The following is a 12,761-nucleotide window of genomic DNA, read 5'->3' on the forward strand; positions in this document are numbered from 1 at the left end:
CTCACAGTGACTTTCAAGCTTCTTTGTGGAGATTTAACTTTGTCCTTCTCTCTGTCAGATAAACTGGTTTCTGTTGGCTGCAGATTATTAATAATGGGGGAAGAGGTGAATTATGTAAGCGTGATGTTTAAAACTAATGGTGTCTCTACACACAAGTCAGGTAAGGTTTCCATTTTACCAGTTAGCTTGGTTTAATCAGTCTGATTTTAGTACAACACTGCAGTGTTTAGAGATATTTAAGCTACCTTCATGTAACTTCACTTAAGATTCAAATACTGTTATTTTCATCCTGTTTTCAATACTTTTTTGTATATTCATTGCTTTTAGAAGCAAAACAATAAATTCTCAAGACTAATTTTCCTAATTATTATTACCACATGGAATAAAAAGTGACTTTATCACAAACGCTTGGCCTCCCACCATTTAGTCGCCTCTTCTAACATGCTGCAAGAGAATTTTAGAAGAAATCCACCTGAAGCTATACCTGATCCAAGGTACAGTGGACTAGCGTGAACAGGGGTGTCCAATAGAAAACCAAAAGAAACCAAACTCATGCTACTGGCCACTTTAACTGGATCTCCAGGCTCAGTGTTATGAATGTAATTCCCCAAACACATTGTAACGGAAATTTGTGTCATAGTTATGAAACTTCATCCTCTAAATCATGCATTTACTTCTCCTTTCTGTGTATGTTGACATCTTTGTAATATTAATGAGGGAACTACAGACATAGTTGTAAAAATACACAGTTTGAGCACAGTAATAAAACATATTTATTTTATAAGAAACTGTTTGGAGGTTTTCTTAAATGCTAGAACCTGTCCTTGTTTTTTTTTAATCTAAATGTCTGGTATAATCCACACAGTAAATGATTTTCATTTTTACTTTCTTCATAAGTTTAATGTCAGTGGAATGCTCCAATAAACGTTGTCCTGCAGGTTATTTAGTATGACCAAACCTTCTGTTTATCAGCAGCAGAATAAAAATGGTAAATAGCCTGAACTTATAGAGTGCTTTTTATCCAAAGCACTTCACAGATCAGTGATCTACCCATTCATACATATGTACATCATTGTAGCTACAGACTGTCAGAAGTGGGGCTTCCATACAATCGGGGCCACTGGGCCTTCTGACCACCATCAGCAGATGGATGAAGTGTCTTTCTCAAGGACACAACTACTGAGACAGACACATGAGGGTTTGAATCGGCAACCTACCAGTTACAGGATGACTCCCTACCTCCTGATCCACCGTCAACCCGATACAACCAAACAGCTCCTCTACAACTTTATATAGTATTTGTACTTTCTGTCACTGGGTCATTTGGTAGTTTCTGTTGGTACACATTCCCTTCTTTGGTGTTCTGTCTCATGTTCTTGGCCGGGTCCTCAGGCTCTGGTTGCCCTTAGAACCTTATAGAAATCTGACGTCTTTTAGCTCTGACCAAAACCTTTGCAGAAGGCCTTCTTTATGAAACCAGGCTGAGCTAAAATAGTGTTTTATTCCAAAGATGTTTCTGAAATCTTGAAAACATGCAGAGTTTACAAAGTGTTCTGATCCAGAAATAGTTTGAATGTCTCCCAATGCATGTCAAAGTATTTCTGAAAGTAAACGATCTTATTCTATGAACTCTGAGCTTTTAAAATGATTCATTACGTTTCTGTTTCTGTGTTTGGCAGAAGGTTTTATCCAAAGCAACTTACAAATGAGAATATAACAATGCAGCGAATATCAAAGCTAATGGTAAGCTACTTAGAAGAAGGACCACTAGTCAGGTTCTGCCAGAGGAGACAGAAATAGGGAGCAGGAAGTGCAGAGAGAGGTAGTAGAGAAGTACAGGGTAGGGATGTTCCCTGAAGCGTTGGGTCTTCAGGAATTTTTTTTAAGATAGACAGGGACGCCCCGGTTCTGGTAGTACTTGCCAGATCATTCCACAATCATGGAACGACACATGAAAAGAGTCTGGATTGTCTTGAACGTGGAGTGAGCACCGCTAGTCAACCTGAGCAGCCGAGTTGTGACAGAAGCCTTCAGGTAGAAGGGAGATGTTCCATGAAGTTCTCTATAGGCTATCATCAGTGAATTAGATGCTGGCGGCTAAGAGTAACCAGTAGAGCTCAGTGAACAGAGAGGCGACTCTTTTGGGCTGATTGAAGACCAGACGTGCTGCCGTGTTCTGGACCATCTGCAGAGGTTTCAAAGCACAGGCTAAGAAACCAGTTATTAAAATAATATAATTATTAATTCATGATTGTCTACATAAACGTACCTAAATAAAGTCCAACGCTTGAAAAAACCAGCTGGAAATCGGTGTTGGATGAACTTCAGATCTTTTAATCTGTTAGACGCAAAACAAATGGGAAGAAAAAGCACATTTTCTGCTGCTTGGTGACAAAAACTGGAGGCTTTTAAAAACCTAGTATTTGGAGCATCCATGTGGACAGAAAAACTGATGGTGTTGTTATGGTTTCTTCCACATCGGTTTCACCTCCACTTGATCCTGTTCTGTTTTGGGATTGCTCCAAAGCCAAAACAATATAACGTACCATTTTCTGGAAGGAGAACCTGAATCCCAGCACTGTTTTAGCCATGGTCAGGATGATCTTCATTTCCATTTTGAGCTGTTATCATCGCCACCTACTGTCGACATATTAAAAAACAATTACCCTCGTTAGGTATTTTCAGAATTCAGAAAACCATAATTAAACAAAAACATGTTTTATTTGCTTTACACTATTTATATTTTATTTTTTGTAGAAAAATCAAGCCATACAGAAATAATTTATGATGAGGTGAAGACACAGGAGAAGGCCCTCGAGACACGTCACATCATAACAGGTCACTTACGGTAATTATAGAAGAAAATAAATACATGTTTGTTTTTAAATCTGGAATACTGATGTTGTTTTGTAGACCAGGAAGAGAAGAGAGCTCAGTTTCACACTTCACTTTGTTCGGTTCTGGCATTTTTGGGAATTATCTGCTTCATCTTGGTGTTGGCCATCATCATCCTCAGTGTCTACTGTAAGTCCATCAGTTTCTCTGGCAGCCTGAGCATAAACCTGAATCCGTAACACATTTTATATACCTGACTGCAGTCACACATGAGCTGAGGAGACAGTCCAGCATTTTTACGAAGAAGAATCTGAAGCTGCAGGCAGTGAAAGCAGCTTTGGAGAGACGAACAGCAGAGCTGTACCAAGATAGAACCCGACTCAACTGGACCATTGGAGTCATCCTCCAGTATGACAACTTTCCAGTGACTGAACACTGCCCACAGAAAGGTTAGAACATTTATATCTTCTAAGTTTAATTTTCAAACCATTTCTGTATTTTAAATTCATTGAAGCATCTCTAATGATGACTAAAGCTTTTTTTTTTATTATTTCATTGTTTTGCAGACTGTAAGCCTTGCCTGGATGACTGGGTGCTGTTTCAGTCAAACTGTTACCTGTTTACAAAACATGAGAGTTTTTCTTCATGGAAAACCTGGGAGCAAAGCCGGGAGTTCTGTAATAAAAAGAACGCCGAGCTGGTGGTGATCGACAGCCAGGAGGAGCAGGTAGAAATTACAGGTCCTTCTCAAAATATTAGCATATTGTGATAAAGTTCATTATTTTCCATAATGTCATGATGGAAATTTAACATTCATATATTTTAGATTCATTGCACACTAACTGAAATATTTCAGGTGTTTTATTGTCTTAATACGGATGATTTTGGCATACAGCTCATGAAAACCCAAAATTCCTATCTCACAAAATTAGCATATCATTAAAAGGGTCTCTAAACGAGCTATGAACCTAATCATCTGAATCAACGAGTTAACTCTAAACACCTGCAAAAGATTCCTGAGGCCTTTAAAACTCCCAGCCTGGTTCATCACTCAAAACCCCAATCATGGGTAAGACTGCCGACCTGACTGCTGTCCAGAAGGCCTCTATTGACACCCTCAAGCTAGAGGGTAAGACACAGAAAGACATTTCTGAACGAATAGGCTGTTCCCAGAGTGCTGTATCAAGGCACCTCAGTGGGAAGTCTGTGGGAAGGAAAAAGTGTGGCAGAAAACGCTGCACAACGAGAAGAGGTGACCGGACCCTGAGGAAGATTGTGGAGAAGGGCCGATTCCAGACCTTGGGGGACCTGCGGAAGCAGTGGACTGAGTCTGGAGTAGAAACATCCAGAGCCACCATGCACAGGCGTGTGCAGGAAATGGGCTACAGGTGCCGCATTCCCCAGGTCCAGCCACTTTTGAACCAGAAACAGCGGCAGAAGCACCTGACCTGGGCTACAGAGAAGCAGCACTGGACTGTTGCTCAGTGGTCCAAAGTACTTTTTTCGGATGAAAGCAAATTCTGCATGTCATTCGGAAATCAAGGTGCCAGAGTCTGGAGGAAGACTGGGGAGAAGGAAATGCCAAAATGCCAGAAGTCCAGTGTCAAGTACCCACAGTCAGTGATGGTCTGGGGTGCCGTGTCAGCTGCTGGTGTTGGTCCACTGTGTTTTATCAAGGGCAGGGTCAATGCAGCTAGCTATCAGGAGATTTTGGAGCACTTCATGCTTCCATCTGCTGAAAAGCTTTATGGAGATGAAGATTTCATTTTTCAGCACGACCTGGCACCTGCTCACAGTGCCAAAACCACTGGTAAATGGTTTACTGACCATGGTATCACTGTGCTCAATTGGCTTGCCAACTCTCCTGACCTGAACCCCATAGAGAATCTGTGGGATATTGTGAAGAGAACGTTGAGAGACTCAAGACCCAACACTCTGGATGAGCTAAAGGCCGCTATCGAAGCATCCTGGGCCTCCATAAGACCTCAGCAGTGCCACAGGCTGATTGCCTCCATGCCACGCCGCATTGAAGCAGTCATTTCTGCAAAAGGATTCCCGACCAAGTATTGAGTGCATAACTGTACATGATTATTTGAAGGTTGATGTTTTTTGTATTAAAAACACTTTTCTTTTATTGGTCGGATGAAATATGCTAATTTTGTGAGATAGGAATTTTGGGTTTTCATGAGCTGTATGCCAAAATCATCCGTATTAAGACAATAAAAGACCTGAAATATTTCAGTTAGTGTGCAATGAATCTAAAATATATGAATGTTACATTTTCATCATGACATTATGGAAAATAATTAACTTTATCACAATATGCTAATATTTTGAGAAGGACCTGTATATTCACATTTTCATTTTACCAAAAAACATCCCAGTTTGGCTGACAACCAGTTATGAGAAGTAAACACTTTTAAATCAAAATCTTCTTTTATTTCAAATGCAGCAATTCATAAACAACAACATGACAAAATACCATGTGGATAAACAGCACGGCTACTGGATCGGGTTGAAAAAAGACACAAAGGACACGTGGACGTGGGTAGATGGAAGAAATGTCTCTTTGACGTAAGCATCATTGCTAACATAAAAATCTTCATGATTTCCTAATTGCTCCTGACCTTTTAACCTCCAGGAATTATTGAAAACTCAGAAAAACCCTCACTAGTTTTCACAAGCCTGAGGGGAAAGGTTGCATAGAGAACCAAATGGAGAAATCACTTTCATTGCATCCTTCTTCTTTATTGGACCACAAACAACTGAAAATGGCAGAAAGAGCAAAGCAGAGCAGTGCTGCCACCATGTGGTCTTATGAAGTTCTACAGGTCTTATCAGATAGTAGCAGATTACTTGATTTGCATAAAACAAAGACACCAAGGTCAATTTAATGTAAATAATTTAGTGTTTCTACAGGAGAATCTGGACAACTAGCTTTTTTCCTGAGTTATTTTTAATAAAAAACAGTTTCATTACTTTTATACAGACAAGTGTGAGAAAAGATCTTTATACTTTTTCTAACAACCCAAAGTTTCTATGAAGTATTTTGCAGAAAGCTTTAACATAATCTTCCTAAAACATGCTTTTTAAAAAGGGCTACACACTTTTAGGAAAACATGATTTTTCTACATTTATATTTCGTATTAAAAATATATATTGAATGTGACTCACCCAGATTTTCCTCCATACTGTTAGTCTTTTCCTTCATCACAGTGTCCCCACCACTCTCCCTTTAACATTAACATCCTGGTCACCAACATCTGAATCAGGTGTGGACAGTGAGAATCTGTCAACTGGTCAATTTCAATTCAGTTTATTCATATAGCACCAATTTCCAACAAATATCGTCTCAAGGCACTTTACAAAAGTTAAAAAACCAACAAATCAGTTCAGTCCAATTAGATAGATTCCAGGTCAATTACATCCTGGTTATCAAACAGTTCAGTCAGATTCAGTTTATTATTCAAATTGGATAAAAAGTTTTTCTGTCTAAGGAAACCCAGCAGATTGCATCCAGTCAGTGACTTGCAGCATTCACTCCTCCTGGATGAGCATGTAGAGACAGTGGACAGTCACTGGTGTTGACTTTGCAGCAATCCCTCATACTGAGCATGCATGTAGCGACAGTGGAGAGGAAAACTCAATAAATGTTTACCTCCCGGCCGTTAGGCGCTTTTTGTAAATGTTTTAAAAGCAACTGGTGGACGTTTCAAAAGGTTGGAGCAGAAACACAGAGTGACACCATGTGTTGTTTTCCTTCATCAGCTACTGGTCGACAGAAGAACCTGGATACAAGGTCGCCTGTGGTTTAAGTAACCCTCATATAAATCATTTGTCCAACTGGGTTAAAAAGAGCTGCACCATGAAGAACCGCTGGATCTGTGAGACAAGAACGTTGATCCGACTGGATTAGGAACCAGATACTGTACCACAGTTTTTATTATTATTTCAAATTTAAACTGTTGTTCTGTGTAATTATTGTGCCTTTTTATGAGTGTAAAATTATAATTTACATATTTTTCTGTGTTCTGATTAATTGGATGTTATGGCTGCATGTTGAGTTCTAAAAAGCACTAAATACTATATTTAAATTTTTGAGTAATGAACCAACCAAATGTGGAGGCAGAAGGTAGCATGTTTATGTGTAAAACTATATTTTCTGGTGTGTTGTTCTGTTTTTGAACATGTGTAAGTTAGGATGAAACCTTCCCATGTCTTCTGTATCTGCTCCATGGGCCATTTATATTTCATCTGATCTGATCTTCTTTACATGGGCTGATTGACTGGAACACACCAGACAGGATCTTATAGATTTGTCCTCTGGATTTACTTCTTTTAATCATTTATCCTACCAGTTTATACCTGTGTATAAATATTAAACCAAGCAAAATATTTGTTAGACGACAGTGAGAAGATGAACTTAAAAGCATGCTCCACCATACTTCTCTGTTTCTGCACACTGGTAATGTATTTTACAGTAGGCTCTACATGTTTTCTCAATAAAACGCAGCATCTACGAAGCTAAACGTTGGCTGCTTCTTTAAACTTCTTCATCAGACTGATTAATCCTGATTAATCTTTCCTGTTTTAAAAACTATGCATGAGGAAGACCTTCTGATAAAGTAAAGGTTTATTGGTTCATATTTATGCTGGTTATCTACCTGGTTGCTCATTTTACCCTTTGTATATTTGTAAAAATAAACCTATAAATTGTCAAAAAGGCATCATTTATCTGTCTATAGTTTTTTCTTATTACAGAACATGAAGGGGTGTTAAAATTTGTCAGTGCCTTAGTTTGCAGACATCCATCAGCTCAGTCTGGGGAATCCCAGGCCAGAGGATCTAAGAGGCTAAGACTGAAGGGAAGTCTTCTAGGTAGACTTGCACGCAGTTTTTGAAGGAACTCGGCTGGTAGGTTGTTCCAAATATCTTGGAGAACTAACCACAGATCTTCTGTGGATTTAGGCGTTCTCTTCATGTAATCCCAGACACACTCCATGATATTGAGATCAGGGCCTGTAGGGCCAGATCATTACTTCCAGTAAGTCTTATCTTCTTTACGCTGAAGATAGTTCTTTATATTCCTGAAAGCATTCTTTGTGTACAGCATTTTTTCACACTTGCCTAAAACCTTTGCACAGTACTGTAAAATGCTGTAAACAAAGAATGCTTTCAGAAATATAAATGATAAACTGCCTGGCCAAAAAAAAAGTTGCCACCTGGATTTAACAAAGCAAATAGGTATGAGCCTCGTCCAGCTGGCAAGTTATTTAACCTCAGCTGATGTTCCCTTCGCAAATGCACAATGCAAAGGGAACCCAAGGAATTGAGACTGAACAGCTGTGTAGCCGCAAGAAAACCACTAATCATCATTATGTGCCCAATGAATGAGGTCAGCTGACTACCTGAAAATACTGAATAACCAGGTTATTCCATCAATGGATTTTATTCTTCCCTGATGGCATGAGCATATTCCAAGATGACAATGCCAGGATTCATTGGGCTCAAATTGTGAAAGAGTGGTTCAGGGAGTACGAGACATCATTCTCACACATGGATTGGCCACCACAGAGTCCAGACCTTAACCCCAGAGAATCTTTGGGATGTGCTGGAGAAGGCTTTATGCAGCGGTCAGACTCTACCATCATCAATGCAAGATCTTGGTGAAAAATGAATGCATTGAAATTAATCTTGTGATGGGTGGAAATAAATCTTGTGACATTGCAGAAGCTTATAGAAACAATGTCACAGCAAATGCGTGCTGTAATCAAAGCTAAGGGCAGTTCAACAAAATATTAGAGTGTTTGGGCTTTTTTTTTGGCCAGGCAGTGTATGCCCAGTGCTCATCACATTTTAATCAGGGTATAACATCAAGTCAGATAAGCTTCAGTTATGTTGATCTAAACAGTTCAGTAGTAGTAGAGGGGCTTTTTAATCAGTGTCAGCTGTTTTGGTGTTAATGAAATGAACAACAGGTGCACTAAAGGGTTGACAATGAGACAACCCCAAAAACAGGAAAGGTTTTGCAGGTGGAGACCACAGACACTTTCCTCCTCATTTTTTGGCTTCTTTTCAGTAGTTTTGCACTGGTAGCAGGAGGTTATACTTGGACCCTGCAGAGGTTGCATAGGCAGTGCATCTCCACCAGGATGGCACATCAACACGTCGTCACCTGAAGGTTTGCTTTGTCTCCCAGCATTGCCTCAAGAGCATGGAGGAGATTCCAGGAAACAGATAGATAACAGATACTAAAAGATGTCTTTGTTTCATCCTTTTTCATTTCTTTTTCCAGAACTGACATATTTGTTTGTAGGACAAAATTAATGTTTAACAACTGGACTGATCACCAAGTGGGTAGCCCTGATGGGGGTTTGGCTACATGTTGAAATGCATAAGTATGTTGTATCACAGCAGTGTGGAAAGATGTTTTCACAGAAGGTTGCATATTTCCCAGAATAATTTGAGCAATAAAACAAACTGCAGAGCAGCCAAGGTATTGCTGCATCACACTCTGAGGTTGTCATTTAAAATAAGGGAAGAGGAAGAGAAATCTTCCTGGTTTCCATGAGCAACAGCTGAAATATACCAAGAAGTTGTTGTTTTTTTTCTGATAAATGTTTTTGTGAAGGATGGAGGACAATGGGGACAACGTCTGCTATTCTACAGTCAGGATAAAAAATGGCAAATTTCCACCTAAAGGTAAGTGACTCAATAAAGGTTTCATATTTCATGAGGATAAAATAGTAGCAGGGCTACCCAATTGCACCTAATGAGTTTATGTTATCACTTTAGAAAGTTTTAGTGCATAACATGGGATTTAACAGGAATTAGTTTTTATAACACATGTAGAACTTGAGTCTCAATTTCTTTGCAGCATCATAAAATCTCTTATTGTCATAGAAATGTTGACCAGTCTTTTGTGTGCTAAAATCTTTCTCTGTCAAAGTGTGAGAATGAAGAAATCCATCAACTCAATTATCTGTTATTTCTGTGGTTTAGAGAGTGAGGAAGATGTGACCATTTATGCTGAAGTAAAAGCAAAGGAAACCGTTCCTGCTGAACCAAGTAAGTTATTAAGTATTAATAATAATAATCCAACCATCCATTATTATACCCACTTATCCAGCAAGAGGGCTGGTGCCAATCTAAAGCAGTAGTTAGGGCAGAAGCAGGGTTACTCCATGGAAAGGTCAGCAGTCCATCACAGGGCAACACAGAGACACACAGGACACACAAACACACCTAAGAGCAATTTAGAGACTACTTAGCCCTACAGTCTTGTTTTTAGTTGTGTTCAGGAAGCCAGAGTACCCAGAGAGAAGTCACAAGGAAAACATGCAAGCTCCATGCAAAAAGAACCTGGTTGGGATTTGAACCCAGGACCTTCTTGCTGCAAAGCAATACCTTATGATAATAATAAATATAAGAAGAGGAGGAAGAAAATAGGGCTAAAACAATAAGAGTTGCATCATAGAAGAAATTACACTGATAGAGCTGAATGGAAGTTCAATGCATATGCACCGTTTGAAGGATCATGTGACTGTACTGCAAAGGTCATATCATCAGGTCAGCAGTACTGGATTGGACATCATGACACCATTACTATCCATTACTATGTATTAGAGTGGGTGGATTGGTCCAAAATATCGATATCATGTTGGTATCAGTATCGGATCAATACTAGCATGGTGAGATCGATAGTTTCTGATTCTCTTCTATACGTCCACCAAATTTCTCGAACTTCTTCAGAGTTCAGCCAACCACAGCTTGTCTCCATCTGTGCAAACGGCACCTCTCTCTGCTGCTCATTGGACCTCCCTTTCCTGCTCCGTCAACGGAGAGCGCTGCCAGCAGTCCGTAATGGCAGAGAGACGTTCACTGCAGCTGATAAGGACGCTGCCACATGTGATGAGTGCAGGAAAGTCATTCGATACTGTGGGAACCACCATGTTACTGAAACACATCAAAACTGTTTATGAGGAAGTAGGAGAAGGGGGCAGATCCCCAAACCCGACACAGAGACAGGTCTCTGGCAGAGGCTTTTCAGTCAGAAAACAGGTATAATCAAGTCATCTACACCATAAAGAGATGTTTTTTACAGTGTAATTGGTGATCAGAGATACAATTTTAGCACACTGTTAGCAACTATTATCATATATTCTGTTGTCTGTTGAAAAAAATCTCAATTGTTTTTGGAACTCAAAATATACACTTTTATATAACGATATACCCTGAAATATGAATATGACTGAATTTATTAACCCTTTTTGTGTTAACTGAAGGAAAATTTGTATTTGTATTTAGGCTACATTCAGATTACTGTTACAGACCTACTGTCAAAGACATTTTATTATTTCACTTAAAATTCACATAAAATGTCATTTACAAAATATTCAAGAATAAATAGGCGATGTGAAAAGGTATGCCATGAAAAGTAGTACAGTGTTTAAAATACTAAAACAATACATTTTACATGCTTGAAGATTAAAAAAAATAAATATAATGCAAGGATTTTGGTAATTATTTACAGTCATTTAATTAATGACAGGTACACAGAATCTGAATTCCTGGACATTTTAGCCTTAAACAAAAAATGTTTTTCCCAGATTCTGTTGGTTAACCATATTCTAAAATATTATTTGTAAAAACTTAATAAAAACTAATTTTATTAAGTTTGTCTTGGGATCCTTAAAGTGGATGTGTTACCTGCTCCCTTATGAACATACTCGTACTCGTCGTCTTCCGCTTATCCGGGACCGGGTCCCGGGGGCAGCAGACTCAGCAGAGACGCCCAGATGTCCCTCTCTCCAGACACCTCCTCCAGCACCTCCAGGGGGAGCCCAAGGCGTTCCCAGGCCAGCCGAGAGACATAGTCCCTCCAGCGTGTCCTGGGCCGTCCCCTGGGCCTCCCCCCGGTGGGACGTGCCTGGAACACCTCCCGAGGAAGGCGTCCAGGAGGCATCTGGTATAGATGCCCGAGCCACCTCAACTGGCTCCTCTCGATGTGGAGGAGCAGCGGCTCTACTCCGAGCCCCTCCCGGATGGCCGAGCTCCTCACCCTATCTCTAAGGGAGTGCCCGGCCACCCTATGCAGGAAACTCATTTCAGCCGCTTGTATCCGGGATCTCGTTCTTTCGGTCATGACCCAAAGTTCATGGCCATAGGTGAGGGTAGGAACGTAGACCGACCAGTAAATTGAGAGCTTTGCTTTTCGGCTCAGCTCTCTCTTCACCACAACGGACCGGCACAGCGTCCCCATTACTGTGGCAGCTGCACCGATCCGTCTGTCGATCTCCCGCTCCATTCTTCCCTCACTCGTGAACAAGACCCCGAGATACTTAAACTCCTCCACTTGAGGCAGGAACTCCCCTCCAACCTGAAGAGGACAAGCCACCCTTTTCCGGTCGAGAACCATGGCCTAGGACTTGGAGGAGCTGATCCTCATCCCAGCCGCTTCACACTCGGCTGCGAACCGCCACAGCGCATGCTGTAGGTCTTGGCTAGAGGGGGCCAGCAGGACCACGTCATCTGCAAAAAGAAGAGATGAAATCCACTGGTCCCCAAACCCGACCCCCTCCGGCCCTTGGCTGCGTCTAGAAATCCTGTTCATAAAAGTTATGAACAGGACCGGTGACAAAGGGCAGCCCTGCCGGAGTCCAACATGCACTGGGAACAGGTCCGACTTACTGCCGGCAATGCGGACCAAACTCCTGCTCCGCTTGTACAGGAACCGGATGGCCCCTAGTAAAGGGCCCCCGATTCCATACTCCTGGAGCACCCCCCACAGGGCATCACAAGGGACACAGTCGAATGCTTTCTCCAGGTCCATAAAACACATGTGAACCGGTTGGGCAAACTCCCATGAACCCTCGAGCACCCTGTAGAGGGTATAGAGCTGGTCCAGTGTTCCACGGCCGGGACGA

At 40.9% G+C, this 12,761-nt stretch overlaps 2 protein-coding genes and 1 long non-coding RNA gene across 5 annotated transcripts in view; 2 read left to right on the plus strand and 1 right to left on the minus strand.

The window, feature by feature from the left end:
• LOC124866238 (C-type lectin domain family 4 member A-like) lies at window positions 1-7,562 on the plus strand. The gene is made up of 7 exons (XM_047361931.1): window positions 1-160; window positions 2,758-2,838; window positions 2,914-3,024; window positions 3,099-3,284; window positions 3,402-3,562; window positions 5,288-5,409; window positions 6,604-7,562. The coding sequence occupies exons 1-7, from the start codon at window positions 94-96 to the stop codon at window positions 6,749-6,751; spliced, it is 876 nt and encodes a 291-aa protein (XP_047217887.1). The 5' UTR covers window positions 1-93; the 3' UTR covers window positions 6,752-7,562.
• Window positions 479-12,761, minus strand: part of LOC124866241 — a 25,323-nt gene continuing 13,040 nt past the window's right edge. Inside the window, exons 2-5 of the long non-coding RNA XR_007037757.1 lie at window positions 6,010-6,098; window positions 2,547-2,640; window positions 2,270-2,338; window positions 479-2,185 (exon numbers count right to left, since the gene is read on the minus strand). This is a non-coding gene — a long non-coding RNA (uncharacterized LOC124866241). The remainder of the gene's footprint in view (window positions 2,186-2,269; window positions 2,339-2,546; window positions 2,641-6,009; window positions 6,099-12,761) is intronic.
• The window catches only part of LOC124866239 (C-type lectin domain family 4 member C-like), an 8,308-nt gene continuing 4,409 nt past the window's right edge, over window positions 8,863-12,761 (plus strand). The window contains exons 1-3 of one of the 3 annotated variants that reach the window (XM_047361935.1): window positions 8,863-9,016; window positions 9,131-9,537; window positions 9,838-9,903. In XM_047361935.1, coding sequence (XP_047217891.1) covers window positions 9,468-9,537; window positions 9,838-9,903 — 136 coding nt within the window. In that variant the 5' untranslated portion in view covers window positions 8,863-9,016; window positions 9,131-9,467. The remainder of the gene's footprint in view (window positions 9,017-9,130; window positions 9,538-9,837; window positions 9,904-12,761) is intronic. The other 2 variants (XM_047361934.1, XM_047361932.1) reach the window with 2 other exon arrangements.

This window comes from Girardinichthys multiradiatus, chromosome 3 (assembly GCF_021462225.1).
Source record: "Girardinichthys multiradiatus isolate DD_20200921_A chromosome 3, DD_fGirMul_XY1, whole genome shotgun sequence".
Lineage (NCBI taxonomy): Eukaryota > Metazoa > Chordata > Actinopteri > Cyprinodontiformes > Goodeidae > Girardinichthys > Girardinichthys multiradiatus.